The following is a 20,211-nucleotide window of genomic DNA, read 5'->3' as shown; positions in this document are numbered from 1 at the left end:
TTTAAGAACCACTCCCCTAATTTTAAAACCACGTGATATATATTTGAATCTTTGGAGTTGTGAGTAATGATCCAACTCTCGCTGTTAACACGATATTCATTTTTTAAAAATTCATATTGTAACAATAATTTTTTAAAATCTATTTTTGATAGTAATTCTCAATAAATAAATGAACCTAACCCCTGTTTAATGAGATGAATCAAATGATGAACATTTGAATCAGCTACAATATATGACATCACAGAATATGTATCGTAAAAAGTGTACTTGAGTACCAAACTACTCGTCAGGACGTTCTTTGTATTTAATGTCGCTGTGCTACGCGGGTGACGTCATACAAACGCCATCAAATGACGTCGTGTTTTTTTGTTTTTTTTTTTTTTTTTTTAAAACAAAAATTGCTCGTGGGCCGACACAGTGCTGACACTGAGTCGAAACGCTCGCTCCAGCTTCTCATCAAGCGTCTTTGGGGTTCATTTGTCGTCTTCCAAATGGCTTTGCAAATTGGGGACACTCGTCTAATTTGTTCTAGTGCGGCCTCCGTAGTTGAGGATGGTTGGCAGTCGTTGCTAGGCGACCACGAAAAGTTGTTGTAAACGCGCCTGATGGTTCGGCTCCACGGTAAACCGTTAAACAAATGATGCCACCGTAGATCACATTTTTTCATATTTAGAAGAAAAAAAATTGCTAACGTTTTTCGTTGATCTAATCGCTTTGTACTATTTGTCGGTAAACAAACGTCTTTGTACACAATTTAGCCGCACGAAATGTACGGAAATCTCACACCAAAGTAGACTTAGACTACTGAACCGTTTTGGGGGGCTTTTACGGTCACGGGCAGGAATTTTGAAGACCACCAGAGATGCCTGCTACTGACCTTTTGGCCAAGGAGGAGAAGTACAAGTAAGATCACTGCGGAATTATTTAACTCGAGAATTTTCAGCATATTTTGGAACCGAACACGGACCCAAAGTAGATTTAAAAAAAAAAAAAAAATCTATATGAATGTGTTAAATATCATAAAGAGAGTAAACCCACGTATGATAAATGTCGGGGTTTTACAAGGATCTCTTTGAAATAAAAGATAACTACAGTACCATGCAAAAATAATAATTAAAAAAAATCTATAGAACGTTTCTAAACAACTATAGAACTTCAGGACCCAAGTCCTATAGAATAGAAATTCTATTGTTCTGGAGAAATTCTATAGAAAATCAGTCCTATAGAACAAGTTGTTCTGTACAAATTCTATAGAATTTCTGTAGATAATTTTGAGCAGGGTGAAGGTTTTGCACCTTTTAATATTAAAAATGTCTTGTTTGGTTTTCTTTAGGCTGCTAAATGCAAAGCTCGAGGCCAAAGCAGCCAATCTGGCGATGCAAGCGGATCAACTCAAGGTGAGTTTGTACACAAATGCAACAAAAACGGATGCTCGGCGCTGTGCTTTCATTTCATTTCAATCTTGCCCAGGTTTAATTTGTACATATGAATTCTTTTTCAGAAAGAACGAGATGATTTTCTGTCAAAGCCTTTGACTACGCTCCCGCTGGGGGATTTTGACAATGAAAAAGTGGCAAGGTGAGTTACCAAAATCTTACTCATGTCAACATCCAAGCCGCTTATCCTCACAAGGGTTGCAGGAAAGCTGGAGCCTATCCCAGCTGGCTTCGGGCAAAAAGGCGGACTACATCCTAAACTGGTCGCCAGTCAGTCGCATAATCGATCCCACGCTGCCCGCACCAAAGGCGGGCGTGTGTACCACTACACCATCAGTGATTCTCATGCGTCTTCGTGTTGCTTTAAAAAAAAAAAAAAAAAAAAAAAAGTAATACTAATGTCTTCCTTCGGGGCGGCACGGTGGATTAGCTGGTAAAGAATTGGCCTCACAGTTCTGAGGTCCCGGGTTCGATCCCCGTGTGGAGTTTGCATGTTCCTCCCTGTGCCAGTGCGGGTTTTCTCCGGGCACTCCGGTTTCTTCCCACATCCCAAAAACATGCAACATTAATTGGACACTCCAAATTGCCCCTAGGTGTGATTGTGAGTGTGCCTGTTTGTCTCTATGTGCCCTGCGATTGGCTGGCGACCAGTTAAGGATGCACCCCGCCTCCCGCCCGTTGACGGCTGGGATAGGCTTCAGCACTCCCCGCGACCCTCGTGAGGATAAGCGGCAAAGGAAAATTGTATGGATGGATGTAGTCCTTCGCTGTTATGTTTGTCCACGTCTCCGGTGACTGGCTGGCGACCGTTCAGGGTCTGCCCCGCCAGAAAAAATGCATTTATTATTTATTATTATTATTCCAGTAACATCAAGGATCGGGAAACGCCTGTGCCGAAGCCTCGCAAGGTATCACTATAAAAAAAATATTCAGCAGTTATCCCATATCTTTGTTGTCCTCCTTTATGTTCATATACTAGTACACTCTTTATCCTCACTAGTAAGACAATTCAGCGTACTAACAGAACAAATGTCTTAATTGTAGTATTTTCCCTCCCATTACTACTGCAAGTATAGCTCTACCAGTATGCAGTTACACATGAAACTACTCTGCTGCACTAGTAACACTACTAGGTGCCATAATGGCCATGTGGCACACTAGTAGCACCACTATAATATGTAGTTGTAGTACGAAAATGGAGTACAGTAGTGGAAGGCAGTCAGGGTATGCCACACTTGTCTACAAGTGTGTAGAAATGTCATGAAGTAGTGGAAAAAACACAGTATAAGACACAGTCAATCTACTAATTGTTGTACTAGTGTGCTGAATTGCCTCACTAGTGAGTACACCTTACTGGCTATTGAGGGTATAAATCAATACATGATGATACAATACAATAAATGCTCACACAGTTTTACATATCCTGTACTACAATAGAATATTTTGTCTAGAAATCTGCAAATGACAGCGAGTAGTTGCTCTAAATGACAGGTGTCAAACTCAAGGCCCGGGGGCCACATCTACCCCGCCACATGATTTGATGTGGCCCGCGTAGGCAAATCATGCGTATCAGCTTCCATGATTTTTTTTTTTTTTTGTCCAAATCTCTACCAAAATTTCAAATTGTCATATTGAGCTATTACAAGCATTTTTGTGTTACCAAATGACAATAGTTGGAAAAACCCATCACCCTTGATTTATGATTTCAAAACTAGTTCATAAATTTCACGTGTAAATGTGATGAGGCGGTTAAAGATTTTTATTGTTTCACAGCTATAACGGCCCGCGACAAAAATGAGTTTGACACCCATGCTCTAAAGAATTGTACGATAATAATTCATTTCACAACGTGTTCCTAGGTGGAACCCAAAAGGTCACAAGCGTCAGAAGCACAAGAGTCCAATTCCAAGCCAGCGTGAGTTGCGACCGAACAGAATGACGACGCGGGCCGGAATGACGCGTTCACGGGCCACCTTCTCTCCGTGAAACACGTTGTTTTCTTTTTGTTTGTGGACTTTCAGAATTTGCGGAGATGCTTTAGGAGCGGCGGGAGACTCCGCCGAATCCTTCGTGGCGAGGACGATAAAAAACATCGAGGGCAGGATGAACCATTTGGTCCCTTACGACGTCGTCTCCAGCGACGGCGACAACGAAGGGACGGCGGGTAGGAGTTTTCTATACTGCTCATCCTCAAGAGGACCGTTTACACTCACTTTCACATCTGTCAACACACGTACAGCAGTACGTGATGTTTACTGTCGCCTCAAAATAACAACACAAAGGCTTCAGTGTCCTAGAGGAACAGGAACGAAAGTGAGCACACCCCTAAGTGAAACTGTGTAACGTGAACCCAAAGTGACACCCTTTTGTGGGGCCACAATTATTTCCCGTATTGATAAATTGACATCGGTTCCAGCCTCCACCGGGAACATTTAATAAATATCCTCCGCCTAGATTCACTTAGTTTGCCTGTCTATGGCATTTTAGCAACAAGGTAAACAGAGTTCAAGCGAGCTCAATCTCGTCAGATCTCGGAAGCTAAGCGGGTTTGGCCCTGGTTGGTACTTGGATGGGAGACCGCTTGGGAATACCGGGTGCTGTAAGCTTCTCTCCTCGACTAAAATGCAGAGGGGTTGCGTCAGGAAGGGCATCACGGGTAAAAGTGTGCCAAACAAATGTGCATTTATTTGGGATGGCCCGCTGTGGCGACCCCTAAAGGGACAAGCCGAATGGAGAAGAAGAAGAAGCAAGGCCTACATTTTTCTTTTTAAAAAGTGCAAAAAATTCAATTGAAGCATTGTGCATTTGACTATTTGGTTTCAGGCGTTTCATGCGCACAAATCCATGCCCTGATGGCCAACATCAAGATGATGCAAGAGGAAATGGATCAGCTTCTCAGTGAAAGAAGAAGGAAGGTACGCGACGGTCCGGCAAAATGGACGGGCCCGCCTTTCGCCAACACAAGTCCTCCTTGTCGTTGCGCCTGGGGCAGGATGACGAAAACATCAGGCTGAACGCCAAAGTCAAGCAGCTGGAGGAGGATCGGATCAAGCTCCAGCGGACCGTCAACATCCAGCAGACCAAGATGGACAAGCTCAAAGCGTCGGAAAACGAGGCCGCCGTCAAGTGCGACAGCCTTCAGCTGCAAGTGTCCGCTTTGCAAAAGGTACCGAGGCGCGTGCCAAGATAGCCCCCACCTAAGTACAGTAAGATGGATTTACCCTGAGACTATAATACAGTGAAGAAAATAAGTATTTGAACACCCTGCTATATTGCAAGTTGTCCCACTTAGAAATCATGGATTGGTCTGAATTTTTCATCGGAGGTGCATCTCCACTCTGAGAGGGATGATCTAAAAAGAAAAACCCAGAAATCACTATGATTTTTTTAACAATTTATTTGTGTGATACAGCTGCAAATAAGTATTTGAACACCTGTCTATCAGCTACAATTCTGACCCTCAAAGACCTGTTAGTCCGCCTTTAAAAGTCCACCTCCACTCAATGTGATATCTTGAATCAGATGCAGCTTTGTGAGGTCGTTAGCTGCGTAAAGACACCTGTCCACCCCATACAATCAGTAAGACTCAAACTTGTAACATGGCCAAGACCAAATAGCTGTCCAAAGACACCAGAGACAAAATTGTACAACTCCACACGGCTGTAAAGGGCTACGGAGAAATTTTTGGTCATAATTCCACTAACGGTGTTTGGAGGAAGACGAATGATGAGTTCCATCCCAAGAACACCGTCCCTACTGTGAAGCATGGGGGTGGTAGCATCATGCTGGGGGTGTTTTTCTGCACATGGGACAGGACGGCTGCACTGTATAAGGAGAGGATGACCGCAGGCATGTATTGTGAGATTTTGGGGAACAACCTCTTTCCCTCAGTCAGAGCATTGAAGATGGGTGGTGGCTGTCGTCTTTCAACAGGACAATGACCCGAAGCACACAGCCAGGAAACCAAGGAGTGGCTCCGTAAGAAGCACATCAAGGTTCTGGTGTGGCCGAGCTAGTCTTCAGACCTAAACCTAATGGAAAATCTTTGGAGGGAGATGAAACTCAGTGTTTCTCAGCAACAGCCTAGAAACCCGTCGGATCTAGAGAAGATCTGTGTGGACGAGTGGGCCAAAATCCCTCATTCAGTGTGTGCAAATCTGGTGAACAACTGCAGGAAAACGTTTGACCTCTAATTGCAATCAAAGCCTTCTGTACCAAATATTATCATTGGTGTTCGCATACTCATTTGCAGCTGTATCACACAAATAAATCATACATTGTGATTTCTAGATTTATCTTTTTAGATTATCTTTCACAGTGGACATGCACCTACGATGAAAATTTCAGACCCCTTCATGATTTCCAAGTGGAAGAACTTGCAACATAGCATGGTGTTCAAATACTTTTCTACACTGTACATTTGCATCTGATCTTTATCGATATAAAAAGTTATATGAAAAGTAGCTCCCATGCGGGGCTTTGGCCAGCTCCGGTAGACCGTCTCAGCCGTCTGACAATGCAATGTGACCCGCAGGAACTGGAGAAGCTGAATAAATCCAGCAAGCAAGGAGCAGCCGCACACAACACTGCGGAGCTTCGTCTCTCCAGAGCTCTGGACGAGGTGGAACGCTTGAAGTCGGAAATCAACAAAACCAAGCAGATGAACAGGGCAAGCGCACTCATTTGTTCAAACACGCCATCGTACTAAAAGTGAAGCACGAGTTCCAAGTCATGCCGGACGAGAATACCTGAAGATTAGTTAGGGTTAGTAGTCATTTGTCTCATTTCCCATCCATCAAGGACAAGACCAACGAGGAACAGCAGACGCGGGAAAACCTCCTGGCAGAAAATAAACTGCTGAAAAAGCAGAAAGGGGAACTCGTGGTGGGCTTGAAGAAGCAGCTCAAGCTGATCGACGTTCTCAAAAGACAAAAGGTGCCCTCCCCACACCCCGACTGTAAAACAGTCGGTTGCCGTTCATGTTATTAAAAGCGCCGTTTGTTTGCAGATGCATCTTGAAGCTGCCAAACTGCTATCTTTCGCAGAGGAAGAGTTCGTCAAGGCCCTCGACTGGGGCAAACCGTAAAGACGGAAGACTTAATAAAGTCGTAGGACATTGAAAATGTATATACTGAAACCTTGATCAAGACTGAAGGTGGAAAAACAGCTTCAAACCATTGAAAGTTATGTTTTACTTGACTTTGAGGTGAAAAATTCACCGATTACCTTGTCTCATTTCATCCACTGGTGTCAATAAATGGCCGGCTAATCTTCAAAAGTGAAAAGTATGAAATAAAATCGAAGAAGGCATGCAGTAAGGACGCCGTACGACTGTGCCTGTGCGGTTAGAAGACCAGACTGCCTAGTTATGGGCGAGAGGACTCTTGTTTTGTATCGGCGCCTGGTATTGTTTGCCGGTATCATCCCAAAACAGATACCAGGCATCGGTTCTCGCTTATCCCTAGTTTTAACCTCGAGAAACTGCTGTGAGACGGACGACATCTCGGGTTGGGTGGTCGGCGGCGCTCTCAGCGGGTCACTCGTGTATCCCTGACGAGGCCCGAGACAACCGCAGAGGACCAACAGGCCACAAGATCCACCATTAACAGATCAACAATCCACAACATCGGATAAGACGGTCTTCTGAGATCCAATACAAGAGCTCTATCAAAGAAGAATCAATAAAGATGGTTTTTAACACTATCAGAAAGCTATTAATCCACCAATATGTTTATTGATGTCCGTAGTAGTTTCTAATATTTTGACCTCGTCATTAGCACCTTTTGTATTCGATGTCATCCATTTTCCATGCGCGCGTACAACCATTCACCCGAGACTTTCCGTGAAAAGTGTGATCACATAACCCTTGTTGTAGTAATTCTAAAATTGGTAACAAAAAATAAGAAAATGAATCAGTCATCTCCGCTGTGGTTTTCATTATCTGCTTGACTTGTCTGGAAGTTTTTCCTGAAGTCTTCATCAAAGTGCTTCAGGTCGTCTTCGCGAAGCAAACCCTGAACGCAGAGACAAATATGGAGGCCGTGATACTTGTTTCTCAAGAATAAAAATAATATGTAGACGTGAAAGTGTTTCCCAATGAGGAACTAGGAACCCTCAAACACATCATCACCTTTGGTAGGTGCCCGAGAAGTTTGGTGGCGTGACGCTGAAGAAGCTGCAGTCTTTCCTCTTCGATGATCTGCCTGCAAAGCGCTTCTCTCTCCTGCTCCATCGCTTCTTCTTTGGCTTTCAAATCCTACAACGGTTAAAAGAGTCGCGCGTTACAACTTCATTCATCACTCTCCCTTTGAACATATTTTTTTTCCCTATCGGCTTGTCCCCTTAGGAGTCGCCACGGCGTATCATCTTTTTCCATCTAAGCCTATCTCATTCATCCTCCTCTCTTCACACCCACAGTCCTCATGTCTTCCCTCACGACATCCATCAACCTTTTCTTTGGTCTTCCTTTCGCTCTTTTGCCTGGCAGCTCCATCCTCAGGAGCCATTCTACCAATATACTCCCTCTCTCAGCTCTGGACATGGCTGCTCTCTTGAATCCTTTTGTCTCCAAAACATCCAACTTTTGCCGTCCCTCTAAATGAGCTCATTTCTAATCCTATCCAACCTGCTCACTCCAAACGAGAACCTCAACATCTTCATTTCTGCCACCTCCAGTTCTGCTTCCTGTTGTCTCTTCAGTGCCGTCTCTAATCCGTACATCATGGCCGACCTCACCACTGTTTTGTAAACTTTGCCCTTCATCCTAGCAGTTACTCTTCTGTCACATAGAACACCAGACACCTTCCGCCAACTGTCCCATCCTGCTTGGACCCGTTTCTTCACTTCCTTACCACACTCACCATTGCTCTGTATTGTTGACCCCAAGTATTTGAAGTCATCCACCCTCACTTATCTCTTCTCCCTGGAGCTTCACTCTTCCCCCACCGCGCCTCTCATTCACGCACATATACTCTGTTTTACTTCGGCTCATCTTCGTTCGTGCCTCCGTAGTTCTAATTGTTCCTCCGCCTGCTCCCCGTTTTCACTGCAAATCACAATATCATCTGCGAACTTCACGGTCCAAGGGGATTCCAGTCTAATCTCATCTGTCAGCCTATCCATGACTACCGCAAACAGGAAGGGGCTCAGCGCAGATCCCTGATGCAGTCCCACCTCCAGCTTAAAATTTTTCTGACACCTACGGCACATCTCATCGTTGTTTTGCTGCCCTCATACATGTCCTGTAGTATTCCAACATATTTCTCTGCTACACCGGACTTGCGCATGCAGTACCACAGTTCCTCTCTTGGTACTCTGTCGTAGGCTTTCTCTCTGTCTACAAAGACACAACGTAGCTCCTTCTGACCTTCTCTGTACTTTTCCACGAGCATCCTCAAGGCAAATACTGCATCTGTGGCATCTCGCCCTTTGAACATCTACTCTGTATTCTTGACATCATAAGGTCTACGTACTATGTACTGCACTCTCGTCATCACCGGTAAGACAATTCAGTTTTGTTTAAATGTGTGGCACTTTTGGCCGACCTACTCAATGACTTCATTTGAGGAACAACTCTCATATTTTTGCAGGCTAATCGAGAAGTTGGAGAAACTATATATTTTTTTCTTGGTTGAAGAGCAATTATGATTATTTAGATAGGAAGGGATAGATAGGAAGGATGTGGTATAAACGCTTGAATATCTTGCTATGGACAAGAGAAGCGCGGCGGGTACCCTGTCGGCCTGGTGCTGCCGCCGTCGGTCCTCGATCAGCATCTCCACCTCGCGTTTGTGCTCCATCATCTTCATGCGCCGCCTCTGGGCGTTCATCTGCTCGATGCGGTCGTCCTCCGCAAACTTGTCCATGGTCATCTTGCGGAAGGCCTCCTCCTCGTCCTTCTCCGCCTGCCGTCGCATCTCCTTCATGGCCATTTGCTCCTGGCAGGTCCTCTGCAACATCAGCCGCTGTCTGATGTTCTTCTCCATGTCTTCCTGGAAGGTGGGGGGAAAAAAAAATAATAATAATTCTATTTCATAACCTTTAATGCAACTGTCCCTTGGCCCCTGGTATACGAATAATCACTCACTTAAAGGTTCAATGTTTGATGCGTAATGTAACAGTGGCTTATGAAATAATATTCCACCAGGCTGGAGAAATAAAATCTGTCTTGTTTTTTGATGAACGCTTTGGGCTGCTATAATATTGTGTTTTATTGATGCTCACTAGGCGTCATGGTGGGCTCAGCTGGAAAAAGTTGGCCTCACAGTTCTGAGGTCCCGGGTTCAATCCCGGACCCACCTGTGTGGAGTTTGTATGTTTTCCCCGTGCCGGCGTAGGTTTTCTCCAGGCACTCCGGTTTCCCCCCACATCCCAAAAACATGCAACATTAATTGGACATTCTAAATTGCCCGTAGGTACAATTGTGAGTGCGGCTTTTTGTCCCCATGTGCCCTGCGACCAGTTCAGGGTGGACCCGGCTTCCTGCCCATTGACAGCTGGGATAGGCTCCGGAACTCCCTCTGACCCTTGTGAGGATAACCGGCAAAGAAAATGGATGGATAGATGTTGCTCACTACGATGGTACTTGTATTCTTTTTCGCTCATGACCATCCGTCAAACACAACCAGCCCTCCGTGTTTAGTGGCCTGCAAAAACAAATTTTCCTTGACTTCACAAGTCATCCATTGGGAAATGGACACTCTTCAAGTGCAGGGGGAAAATTATGATTATTAGCGTCTTTCAATACATGATGGACAAGAATTGTAACTGCCATTGTCTCCCTAGCCATACACCAAATTTGTATACAATCCTAATCCTAGCGCAGCTCAGCTTCTGGCTGGCAACTTTATTTTTATTTGAAATGTAATAAAATCGGTTTATGCTTACACCAAAATGTTTTGCATTTTTTTGCCTTCTGTGCCTGTACCTTAAAACCAAAATAGACTGAAAGAAAAAAAAAAACTCATTTATGTACATCAGTTGGACAAAAGTAAATTACTTTTCACCCCCAAATAAAATAGTATACATCACTTCATAGGACTTATTTTAGTGTATGTGGGCAAGGAGGGGTAGCAATTTTGCAAAGATATCTGGTATTACAAAATCTTTATATTTATGGATGAATCGATTTCCTTTTCAATTTTATTACCCTCAACTCCAAATTATTTCCCATTGAAAGTTTTTAAGTTGTGATTTGAATAATTTCCAAATCGCCCCAACTTCACTTCCAGAGACTTCAGAGTAATTTTCCATCTCTTCACGTTTGATGACGTCAAACTCACTAGGAAACAAAATGAAAGATTCTTACGATTTCTTTCCTTCTGAAGGCCGCTTCTTGTTCCTCGAGACAAAGATCCTGGCGAATTCTCTCCATCTCGTCACGCTGTCGCCTCTCCTCGGCCATTTTCTCGGCAAGCTGGACGGGAGCAGGCACACTTTGTTGAATGAGCGCGACACAGACATATTTTAAAAAACTAAATATTAAGTTTATCTGAACCGTATCTCTGAGGTGCTGTATGGCGTCTTCTCGCGCTTTGATCTTGGCTTTCCTGTCCTGCTGCGACTTCTTCTGCTGGTTTGCGAATTCCCTGATGCGCCGGTTCTCCTCCTCCATTTTTTCGTTCTCCAAGCGCTGCCACTCGGCGCGCTGCGTCTGGAAGTCTTCGATGTGCTTCTGGGTGGCACGCACCCTCTCCAGCTTCTTTTGTCGCTCCCTTCAACGCACCACCAAAACCTGTCAGTCTGCCCTGTTGCCGATCCATTTGTACGTTTTCCTGCACTGATCAACCCTAACGAAGCAATCAAAGTGCGGTGAACGCTTTTATAGATGCCAAAAGACAACAGCGACGCACTTCATGAGTGCAAACTCAACGCGTGTCACATAAACAACGCTGGCTTTTTGTGTATTATTCATCACAAACAAAACCACTGGCACATGAGGCTAATCGATGGTATTTGCTAGCACTGAAGAACTTTTATCAGTACTGGATGTAAATTAGTGCCACCAGGATATGAATTTGAAATGTAAAGCAATCACATTTCAATAGTTGCTACAATTCGCTGTCGAAAGTTCACCGCCTGTGCCACCAGGCAGGGTTACTTCAGGTCAGAACCAAACAGCCAGCCAATCCAGTTACGCTTTCGCAGTCACGTGACATCACATCCTAAGAAAGCGTAACTGGATTGGCTGGCTGTTTAGTTCTGACCTGAAGTAACCCTGCCTAAATTTCAGACAACGTATTGTAGCAAGTATTGAAAATGTGATCACTTTACATTTCAAATAAAAATTCTGTTTTCTGTTGGCATTTGACATTCAAATCCTGGTGGCACTAATTTACTTCCATAGTTGCGCCATATGGAGAGAAACATCCACCCATCCAGTTTCTCGGCCACTTATCCTCACAAGGGTCACGAGAGTGCTGGAGTTTATCCCAGCTATCAACGGGCAAGAGGCGGGGTACACCCTGAACTGGTTGCCAGCCAATCGCAGGGCACATCCAAGACAAACAGCCGCACTCACAATTACACCTAGGGGCAATTTAGAGTCTCCAATTAATGTTGGAATTTTTGGGATGTGGTCGGGAACCGGAGTGCCCGGAGAAAACCTACGCAGGTGGCGCCAGCATCGAACCCTGGACCTCAGAACTGTGAGGCTAACGCTTTACAGCTGATCCACCGTGCCGCCTGGACAAAAAAAAAAAAAAAAAAAAAAATAAAAAAAAAAAAAAAAATCATACTTTTGACGGGCATGGGGTGCATTCAAGGACTGCCATAAACAGAATTCTGAAGCTTCATCACTTGTTTCAAAAACCCATTTACACATCCTGATCCGCACATTTCCTGTTTTTTTTTTTATTACTTAAAATATCAACTGCATTTTCCTTAAATCATAAATTGTTTCAGCATACATTTAACATAAAAATGTGTTTGCTTTGGTTTAGTTGGAGATAACCGGTTAAGAGAGTCTGCCTCACAGTTGTGAGGAACAAGGTTGAAATCCCGGCCTCGCCTGTGTGGGTTTTCTCCGGGCACTCCGGTTTCCTCCCACATGTTCAAAACACACAACATTAATTGGACACTCTAAATTGCCCCTAGGTGTGATTGTTATCTGTCTCTATGTGCCTTGCAATTGGCTGGCGATCAGTACAGGGTGTACCCCACCTCCCGCCCAAAAGATACCTGGGAAAGGCTCCAGCAAATGAGGATAAGCGGCTCAAGGACTGTATGGATTAGTTTTGCGGCGATAGTTTTCGGGGGACAAACGACAGGGTTCAACGACCTCACGACGAGGCGTCGAGTTCCAATGACCTCCGACCTCATACTTCGTGCAACCGAATAGCGAGGAAGCGTCGAGACTCACAACTGATCCTCTTCGTAAATCTTGCGCACGATGTCGTCCACCATGAGCTTCTCCTTGAGGAAGTCGTCGTAGGCCACCTGTCTCTTGTGCTCTCGCTCGATGAGCTGCAGGTTGAGCTCGTGCTGGTACTGGAGCTGCTCCTCCTGCTTCCTCTGCTCCAGCTTCTCCTCTTCCAGGGTGGCCTGGTCAAAGTCGCTCTTCATCTTGTTGTAGAGCTCCGCCTCCTCACGCTGGCGCCACAGAGGAGACATGGACAGGAAAGGCGATCACCTCGGCCGTTTTTGGGGTTTTGGGAGATAACGATTCAAGAGGTGGCGTGGAGAAGGAAAAAGTGCGCATGAGTGGGGGGGGGGGGCGGTGGGGGGGTCACCATTGTCTCACACTTGATAGCTTCGTGCTCTGCCATCTGCGCCGCTTGCTCCTTGCTCACGTAGGCCACTTTCAACTTTGACTCCAGTTCGCGCAGCTCAATGCTGGAAAATAAGAACATTCAAAATGAGCTAAAAAAGAAAACAAGGGAGAGAGATTTGTAAAAAAAAAAAAAAAAAAAAAATACAGGAAAACATTCAAAGATGAATCTAAAATGTACGACACTGGACTTGTCTCTGATCTTCTACATCACAGGTGTCAAACTTAAGGCCCGGGGTCCAGATCCGGCCCGCCACATGATTTCATGTGGCCCGCAAAGGCAAATCATCGGTGTCAAAATCAGTGATTCTTGTGAAAACATGTCCCAACATTTCAAATTGTCATATATCAATGTCAATGTCGAGCCGGTGCTCCTCCGCATTGAGAGGAGCCAGATGAGGCGGCTGGGGCATCTGATTCGGATGCCTCCCCGGTGAGGCGTTCCGGGCATGTCCCACCAGAAAGAGACCCCGGGGATGACCCAGGACACGCCGGAGAGACTATGTCTCTCGGGTAGCCTGGGAATGCCTCGGAATCCCTCCGGAAGAGCCGGGAAGAAGTGGCTGGGGAAAGGGAAGTCTGGGTATCCCTGCTGAAGCTACTTACCCTGGGACCTGACCCAGAGAAGCGGTAGAGAATGGATGGATGGATATATCAATGTTCAGATGATATCAGCATTTTTGTGTTACCAAATATGAACAATGATTGAAAAACCCATTACGCTTGATTTCTGATTCCAATACTAGTTCATAAATTTCACGTGTAAATATTATGAGGCGATTCAGGTTTTCTGTGGTCTCACCGCTCGGAGGGAAATCGTAACTACAATGTGGCCTGCGACAAAAATGAGTTTGACCCCCCTGTTCTAAATGTTCAATGTCTCAGTACTACTTGTGCACATTTCCTGGTTCGATTCGGATGGACTCAGTTTGGCGAACCAGGACAGCCGTGTGTTCATTATCGCAAGTAGACAGCAAAGTATGAGCATTCGAAACAGGGGTGTCAAACTCATTTTTGTCACGGGCTTTGTCTGCGAAACCATAAAAATCATTCATCGCCTCATCATATTACTTTTGGAATCAGAACTCAAGGGTAATGGGTTTTTCAACTATTCGTGATGTTTGGTAAACACTTGCAATACCGCAACATTATGATTTATGATTTGACAATTTGAAATTTTGGCCCAGATTCGAACAAGAATCACGGAAGATGACGTGCATGATCCGGCTTCGCGGGCCACATCAAAACAGGTGGCGGGCCGGATCTGGCCCCCGGGCCTCGAGCTTGACACCTGTGCTTTAAAAAGATAAGTTATTTTTTGTTTACAAAACAAACAGTAGCATGAACATTGTCGTGTTCAAATGTGCACCGTCATAGATATTTAACGACTTTTCAAGCAACCGAGGGTTTCCCAGCGATTTTTAAATGTCATGATTACTTGCATCGCTACATCAAAAGCAGACTAACTCAACGGAGGAACTAAATTTCATTCATAAAAAAAAAAAAAAAAAAAAAAAAAAAAGAGATCTGGGAATTAAAAATGAATTTGACAATTGGATCAAAAGATCGCATTGAATGACAACATTTGCTTGTGTCGTCATTGAATTCAAAAGTCCATGTTAGCATGGAGTGACCGGCAGCGAATGGGGATCTTTTTCGGTCACTTTTTGCAAGTAGTTTAATTCTATGTAGTGTGCGTGCAGTACCTGTTCTCTCTTATGTACTGCCTAATTTTGCCTTCTCGTTGCCTGTCCTGGTTGATGCGAGCCAACTCCTTCGCCAGCTTCTCCTCTTGCACAAGTTGCTTCTCCCTCAACATTTTTGCAGTGTGGGCCTGCAAGTGGGGTCCGTGAGGGGCGGGGGGAGGTGGTCACGTTCAGACGCAAACGAGGCTACTTATTAATACTTTGTATGTACAAATCCTTCTTCCAATGAAGTTGAGACATTATGTAAAATATCACTGAAAAATGAATACACTTCAATCTTTTGCAAATACATTCTTTGTTCGCAAAGTATGACAAAAACATACAAGGAATTTGTCTCCGGTAGTTGGAGCAGCTTTCGTAAGACACACGTCGAGTACGACAACAGAGTCAATTGAGACATAAACAAATATGCTCTCATTTTGAATTTGATGCCTGCAATATGTTCCAAAAATTCTGGGACAGCGGCAACAAAACACAGAAAGTTGAGGAATGCTAATAATAAAACGAGGTGAAGTGGAAAAAATGTGTTATTATTGAGAGGGGAAAAAAATAGCATTGAGAATCTCAACTATATCTATCCATCCATCATCTTTGTCGCTTATCCTCACAAGGGTCGCAAGAGGCGGGGTTCACCCTGAACTGATTGCCAGCCAATTGCAGGGCACATGGAGAGAAATAGCCGCAATCATAATCACACCTTGGGGCAATTTAGAGTGTCCAATGAATGTTGTTGCATGTTTTGGGGATGTGGGAGGAAACCAGAGTGCCCGGAGGAAACCCACGCAGGCACGGGGAGAACACGCAAACTCCACGCAAGGCAGGTCCGGGATTGAACCCGGGTCCTCAGAACTGTGAGGCCAACGCTTTACCAGCTGATCCAACGTGCCGCCTCATTTTGAATTTGATGCCTGCAAGATGTTTAAAAAAATGCTGCGACAGCGGCAACAAAAGACAGCGAACGTTGAGGAATGCTTAAAAGAAAATAATAAGAAAAAAAAAAACTTTTTGGAATATTTTTTTTAGATGAACAGATTAAATTGGGAAAAAATCTTTATTTAGAATCTCTACCATATACCGAACCTTATACCACCTAACACCCAGCCATGGGGTGCTCTGGTTCAAGTTTATCTGAGATGTGGAAAAGCGTACTATGGTCGTACTAGTCCACATTTGAAATATTTGGAGGAAATCATGGATGTTTTGTCCTCTGGGGGAGGGGAAGAGGAAAAAAACCATTCGGGGTGTTATTGGGTGAAAAGTTAATAAGCCAGAGATGTGTTAGTGCCCATGGCATCGGGGAACTCGCACTTTTGGGAAGGCGCCATTAATGCACATGGGTTTTGGATCAACATGTGCTGCCATCCAAGCAATCTCCTTTTCAGGGACAAGCTACATTCTGCACATTACAACAATGTACTTTCAGAGTAATGATGATTCTGAGTACCAGACTGGCCTTCCAGCAGTCCATTACAGTCTTATATTGAAAATGTGTGGCACAATATGAAGGGCAAAATACCACAACGGAGACGCCGGACTTTTGAGGAACTGAAGTTCAACATCAAACCAGCATGGGAAAGAATTCCACCAGTTAGTGTCCTCAGTTCCCAAACACTGATTGAGTGTTGTTGAAAGGAAAGGTGATGTCCCGGCTGTTTTTGTAACGTGTTACACATTCATCAAACTCAAAATGAGTCAACATTTTTGCAAAAGAATTTGCAAGTTATTGAACTCTGTTTTATTTATGTTTCACACAAAGTCCCAACTTCATTGGAAATAAAAATGGATAGCTAGATAGATTTGATAAATTCAATAGATACTGCAGATAGTGTCGACCCCCCCCCCCCACACGTACGTGGTTCGGCATTGAGAAAACACACCTGCACCATGGCGTTCTCTATCTCTCGCTCTTTTTGCTCTTCCTGCACCTGCTTTAAGAACCTCTTCTTGTCCACGTTGTCCTCCTCCTTCATGGCGGCCACCATTTTGCGGTCCCGGTCCACCCGCAGGGCCTCCAGCTGCTTGTGCTCCTCGAGGGCGCGCCGCTGTTCCACCAGCCGGTACTGCTGACTGCGGGTCAGGTTACGACTCTTGACACAGCGCACACAATCGTGGAAAGCCATTTTAAAATTTTGACTCCATATCCAGCTTGAGGTTCACGTACTAATGTGCTCTTTTTCCTCACTAGTACGCAAAATTCCGCTCACTAATAAAAAGATGCAGACTGATTGTTTTACCGGTTGTTTTTTTCACTACTATATATTACTGCACGCAAAAGCAAACAAAGCAATTTTTTTCCACAACCAATTATAACTCACTGTGCTGAAAGCAATTTAAAAAAAACTAATTCTAAACATTTCAAACAAATAATTAATCATACATTGGAAGTAGATCACTGAAAAGCACGTGGGGGGTGGGGGGGTTTAACCTGGACTTGAAAACATTCACACTTGGGCCTGACGTTACTTATTGATGGCAACTTAATTCATTTTTATTAGTAGTATAGACCTCACTAGTAAAACACTTCAGCATACTAGGCTAGATCGACTGTCATGTTAGTGGTTTTTTTTTTGCTCACTAGTAGGAGGATAGGCGGCACAGTGGATCAGTTGGTAAAGCATTGGCCCCAAAGTTCTGAGGTCCCGGGTTCAATCCCGGACGCACCTGTGTGGAGTTTGCATGTTTTCCCTGTGCCTGTGTGGGTTTCCTCCCACATTCCAAAAACATGCAACATTAATTGGACACTCTAAATTGCCCCTAGGTGTGATTGTGAGTGCGGCTGTTTGTCTCTATGTGCCCTGCGATTGGCTGGCAACCTCCTGCCCGTTTACAGCTAGGATACGGTCCAGCACTCCCTGCGACCCTCGTGAGGATAAGCGGTGAAGAAAATGGATGGATGGATAGTACAAAGATGCTATTATGCGACACACAAATGGAATACGTTGCCAACAGAGGTGAGGCCAGCCCCAAGTGTGAATGTTTTTAAATCCAGGTTGAAAACTCTTCATTTTTCCTCATACTTTTTTAGACGACCACTTTTTAAATCCTATTACTTGCACTGTACGCTGTTTTATCTTTTTTTATATATATTTTGTAATTTTTCTTTTTTTTTAAATCTCACTTTCAAGGTTTTATCGCTTTGTTTTCAAATGCTTTTAATCATGTAAAGCACATTGAGTTACCTCGTGTATAAAATGCGCTATACAAATTCATTTGCTTTGCTTTAGTAGGACAACTACATGCTAATAGTGACGTAAAGCTGCACATTAGTCAATAGCTGCACGACACAAGTACTGTACTACTGGCCAAGCGCTAAATGTTAATTAGCAGAACTTTAGTCAGTAGTAACACGCACTTGTCAGATATTGCAGTTTTGCCTCAATTGTAACGTGTAAGTTGTCCCTAAAAGTAGCACTGGTAGTGGGGGAAGGACAAAATGACAAAACAGAAGTTTTACCATCGTTTTCGCCTTTTCCGCCGTCTTCAACTTTAATGGCGCGTGACAACCTTGCGTCGAGAAATCTTTTTTTTTTTTAATTAATAAAAACAAAATGTTCTAACGTCAAACGAGTCTTAAACGTTTTTTTTTTTTTTAAATAGCTTCTCTTTTTCACTGAGCTTGTCCCGTGTCGAAGTAAAGCTTTCAGGTCGTTTAAAGCGTGTTAGCGACGTTTCGACAAATGTTTGATGATTAGTTTCCTTGGAAACCGCGTCAGATGCTCAGCCATTAGTAAAGGGCGTTGGTGTGTGCGTCATATCCGGGAAGGGATTGATCTGGGATTCGCCAGTGATGTCAAGTGACTTTGGTGAATGACCAATCAGCAGCCAGCGTCAGGCAGGGGCGGGACCTAATAAGAGACCAGTGATTCGTTCAGCGAGTTCAGTGCGCTGTGGTGAAGCGAACGAGTTTTTTTTGTGACCATCAAAAACTCGGCGTACTTTTACAAGGAGTGATTTGTTTACCAAAGGAACGACACAGTACTGCAGTGTGTATACTCGAGTAATTTTAACAGCAAGTCCTGATGTCTTCGAAGTGATAACTTTCACTCACGGGTGTTTCTTTAAGCTAACGGCTAGCGTTTGGTCCTGTCAGTCGAGCGCATGAAAACAAGCACACATTCAAAATTTAAATTGATATACAGGGTGTCCCCCCCCCCAAAGAAAATGTATACACATTTTTATCAGATGACAACTGAATTGTTTTTTTCTTTGCAAATTGAACCGAAATTATCATTTAGCTCATTTATCAAATTATTATTTTTGTTTAAATCTGGCTTGTGCTTCAGTAAACATGAACCTTCGAGGTGGATCATTGACAAAATAAGAAATCACTTAAAATTAAAAAAAAAAAAAAAAAAAACTGAACAATTCGGTAAACAAATCTTTTTAAAGAACTTCGAGTGATTCACGACACTCACAAGAACTGCCATGCCCATCGCCGGCACACAGCTCCACAGCGGCCAAAAATGTAAGTGGAGAGCGAAGACTGAAAATGACACGATTTTCTCAAAAACGGAATTTCTTACCCTGTTGACCTGTAGGGTGGAGGCCCAAGTGCCCTTATTGACCAGCTGCCACTACAAATTGTTGCAACAGCTTTCCAAAGAGCCACGTACCAAATGTACAGCTGCTATTGAGTACACTAGTACAGGAATACAGTAATAAAGAACAGCTTTGACTCCATCTTCAATTTATCAGTTGATTTATGCTCCCAACTTTCCATTATGGTTCCTCTGCATGGTGTCCGGGCTCAGTTATCCTGGAGGGGTTCAGTGTTAAGTCGCTGCTCTGGGACCTGGCTAGGCGGTTTCCTGGTGTCACAACGCAAAACACGACGGAAGTTGTAACTCCTGGCTGGCCTGGGAACATCTGTGGTTGCCCCCCAGAAGAGCTGGACGTAGTGGCTCGGGAGACAGTCGAGGGAAACCGTCACCCAACCCTACACAAAAGGAAGAAAACCTATAAATCGAACACTTTCCCCTTAAAATGTTTTTCAACGGACCTTTCCGACCTGTCAATCACTCGTACGATAATAGCCAATCAGATAGCCGCATTGTCTTAACCCCTGGCTTGACACGCGCCTGCCGCCATGTTGCCCCACAACCCATGCCGGTTGTCAGTAGCATGTGCTTGGAGAAGTTAATGTTATGAAGAAAATTGTCCTCAGATGTGCTTGGGGAATGTGCAATTCTGATGAAAGATATCCCATCCCAATTGGTTCATTTTCCAAACCCTAAAACACAGTTGACGAAGTGTCTACGGTGGATTAAGGCTCGCGGAAGAGTGTACGTACAACTAAATGTGG

The 20,211-nt window shown here is 44.2% G+C and overlaps 2 protein-coding genes across 2 annotated transcripts; one reads left to right on the top strand and one right to left on the bottom strand.

The window, feature by feature from the left end:
• Positions 1–415: 415 nt before the first annotated feature.
• tex9 (testis expressed 9) lies at positions 416–7,009 on the top strand. Its single transcript, XM_061814107.1, has 11 exons — positions 416–903; positions 1,334–1,397; positions 1,502–1,578; positions 2,302–2,344; positions 3,296–3,351; positions 3,458–3,600; positions 4,260–4,351; positions 4,429–4,602; positions 5,971–6,105; positions 6,237–6,371; positions 6,445–7,009. The coding sequence occupies exons 1-11, from the start codon at positions 863–865 to the stop codon at positions 6,520–6,522; spliced, it is 1,038 nt and encodes a 345-aa protein (XP_061670091.1). The 5' UTR covers positions 416–862; the 3' UTR covers positions 6,523–7,009.
• Positions 7,010–7,146: 137 nt separating this feature from the next.
• Positions 7,147–18,636, bottom strand: mns1 (meiosis-specific nuclear structural 1). Its single transcript, XM_061814106.1, has 10 exons — positions 18,364–18,636; positions 16,787–16,996; positions 14,910–15,037; positions 13,166–13,268; positions 12,796–13,025; positions 10,933–11,149; positions 10,744–10,851; positions 9,170–9,427; positions 7,567–7,692; positions 7,147–7,450 (listed from the first exon to the last, which is right to left on the bottom strand). The coding sequence occupies exons 1-10, from the start codon at positions 18,364–18,366 to the stop codon at positions 7,349–7,351; spliced, it is 1,485 nt and encodes a 494-aa protein (XP_061670090.1). The 5' UTR covers positions 18,367–18,636; the 3' UTR covers positions 7,147–7,348.
• Positions 18,637–20,211: the final 1,575 nt, after the last annotated feature.

Source organism: Syngnathoides biaculeatus, chromosome 3, assembly GCF_019802595.1.
Source record: "Syngnathoides biaculeatus isolate LvHL_M chromosome 3, ASM1980259v1, whole genome shotgun sequence".
Lineage (NCBI taxonomy): Eukaryota > Metazoa > Chordata > Actinopteri > Syngnathiformes > Syngnathidae > Syngnathoides > Syngnathoides biaculeatus.
Note: the sequence above shows the minus strand (reverse complement) of the source record. Positions and strands in the feature narration are given on the sequence as shown.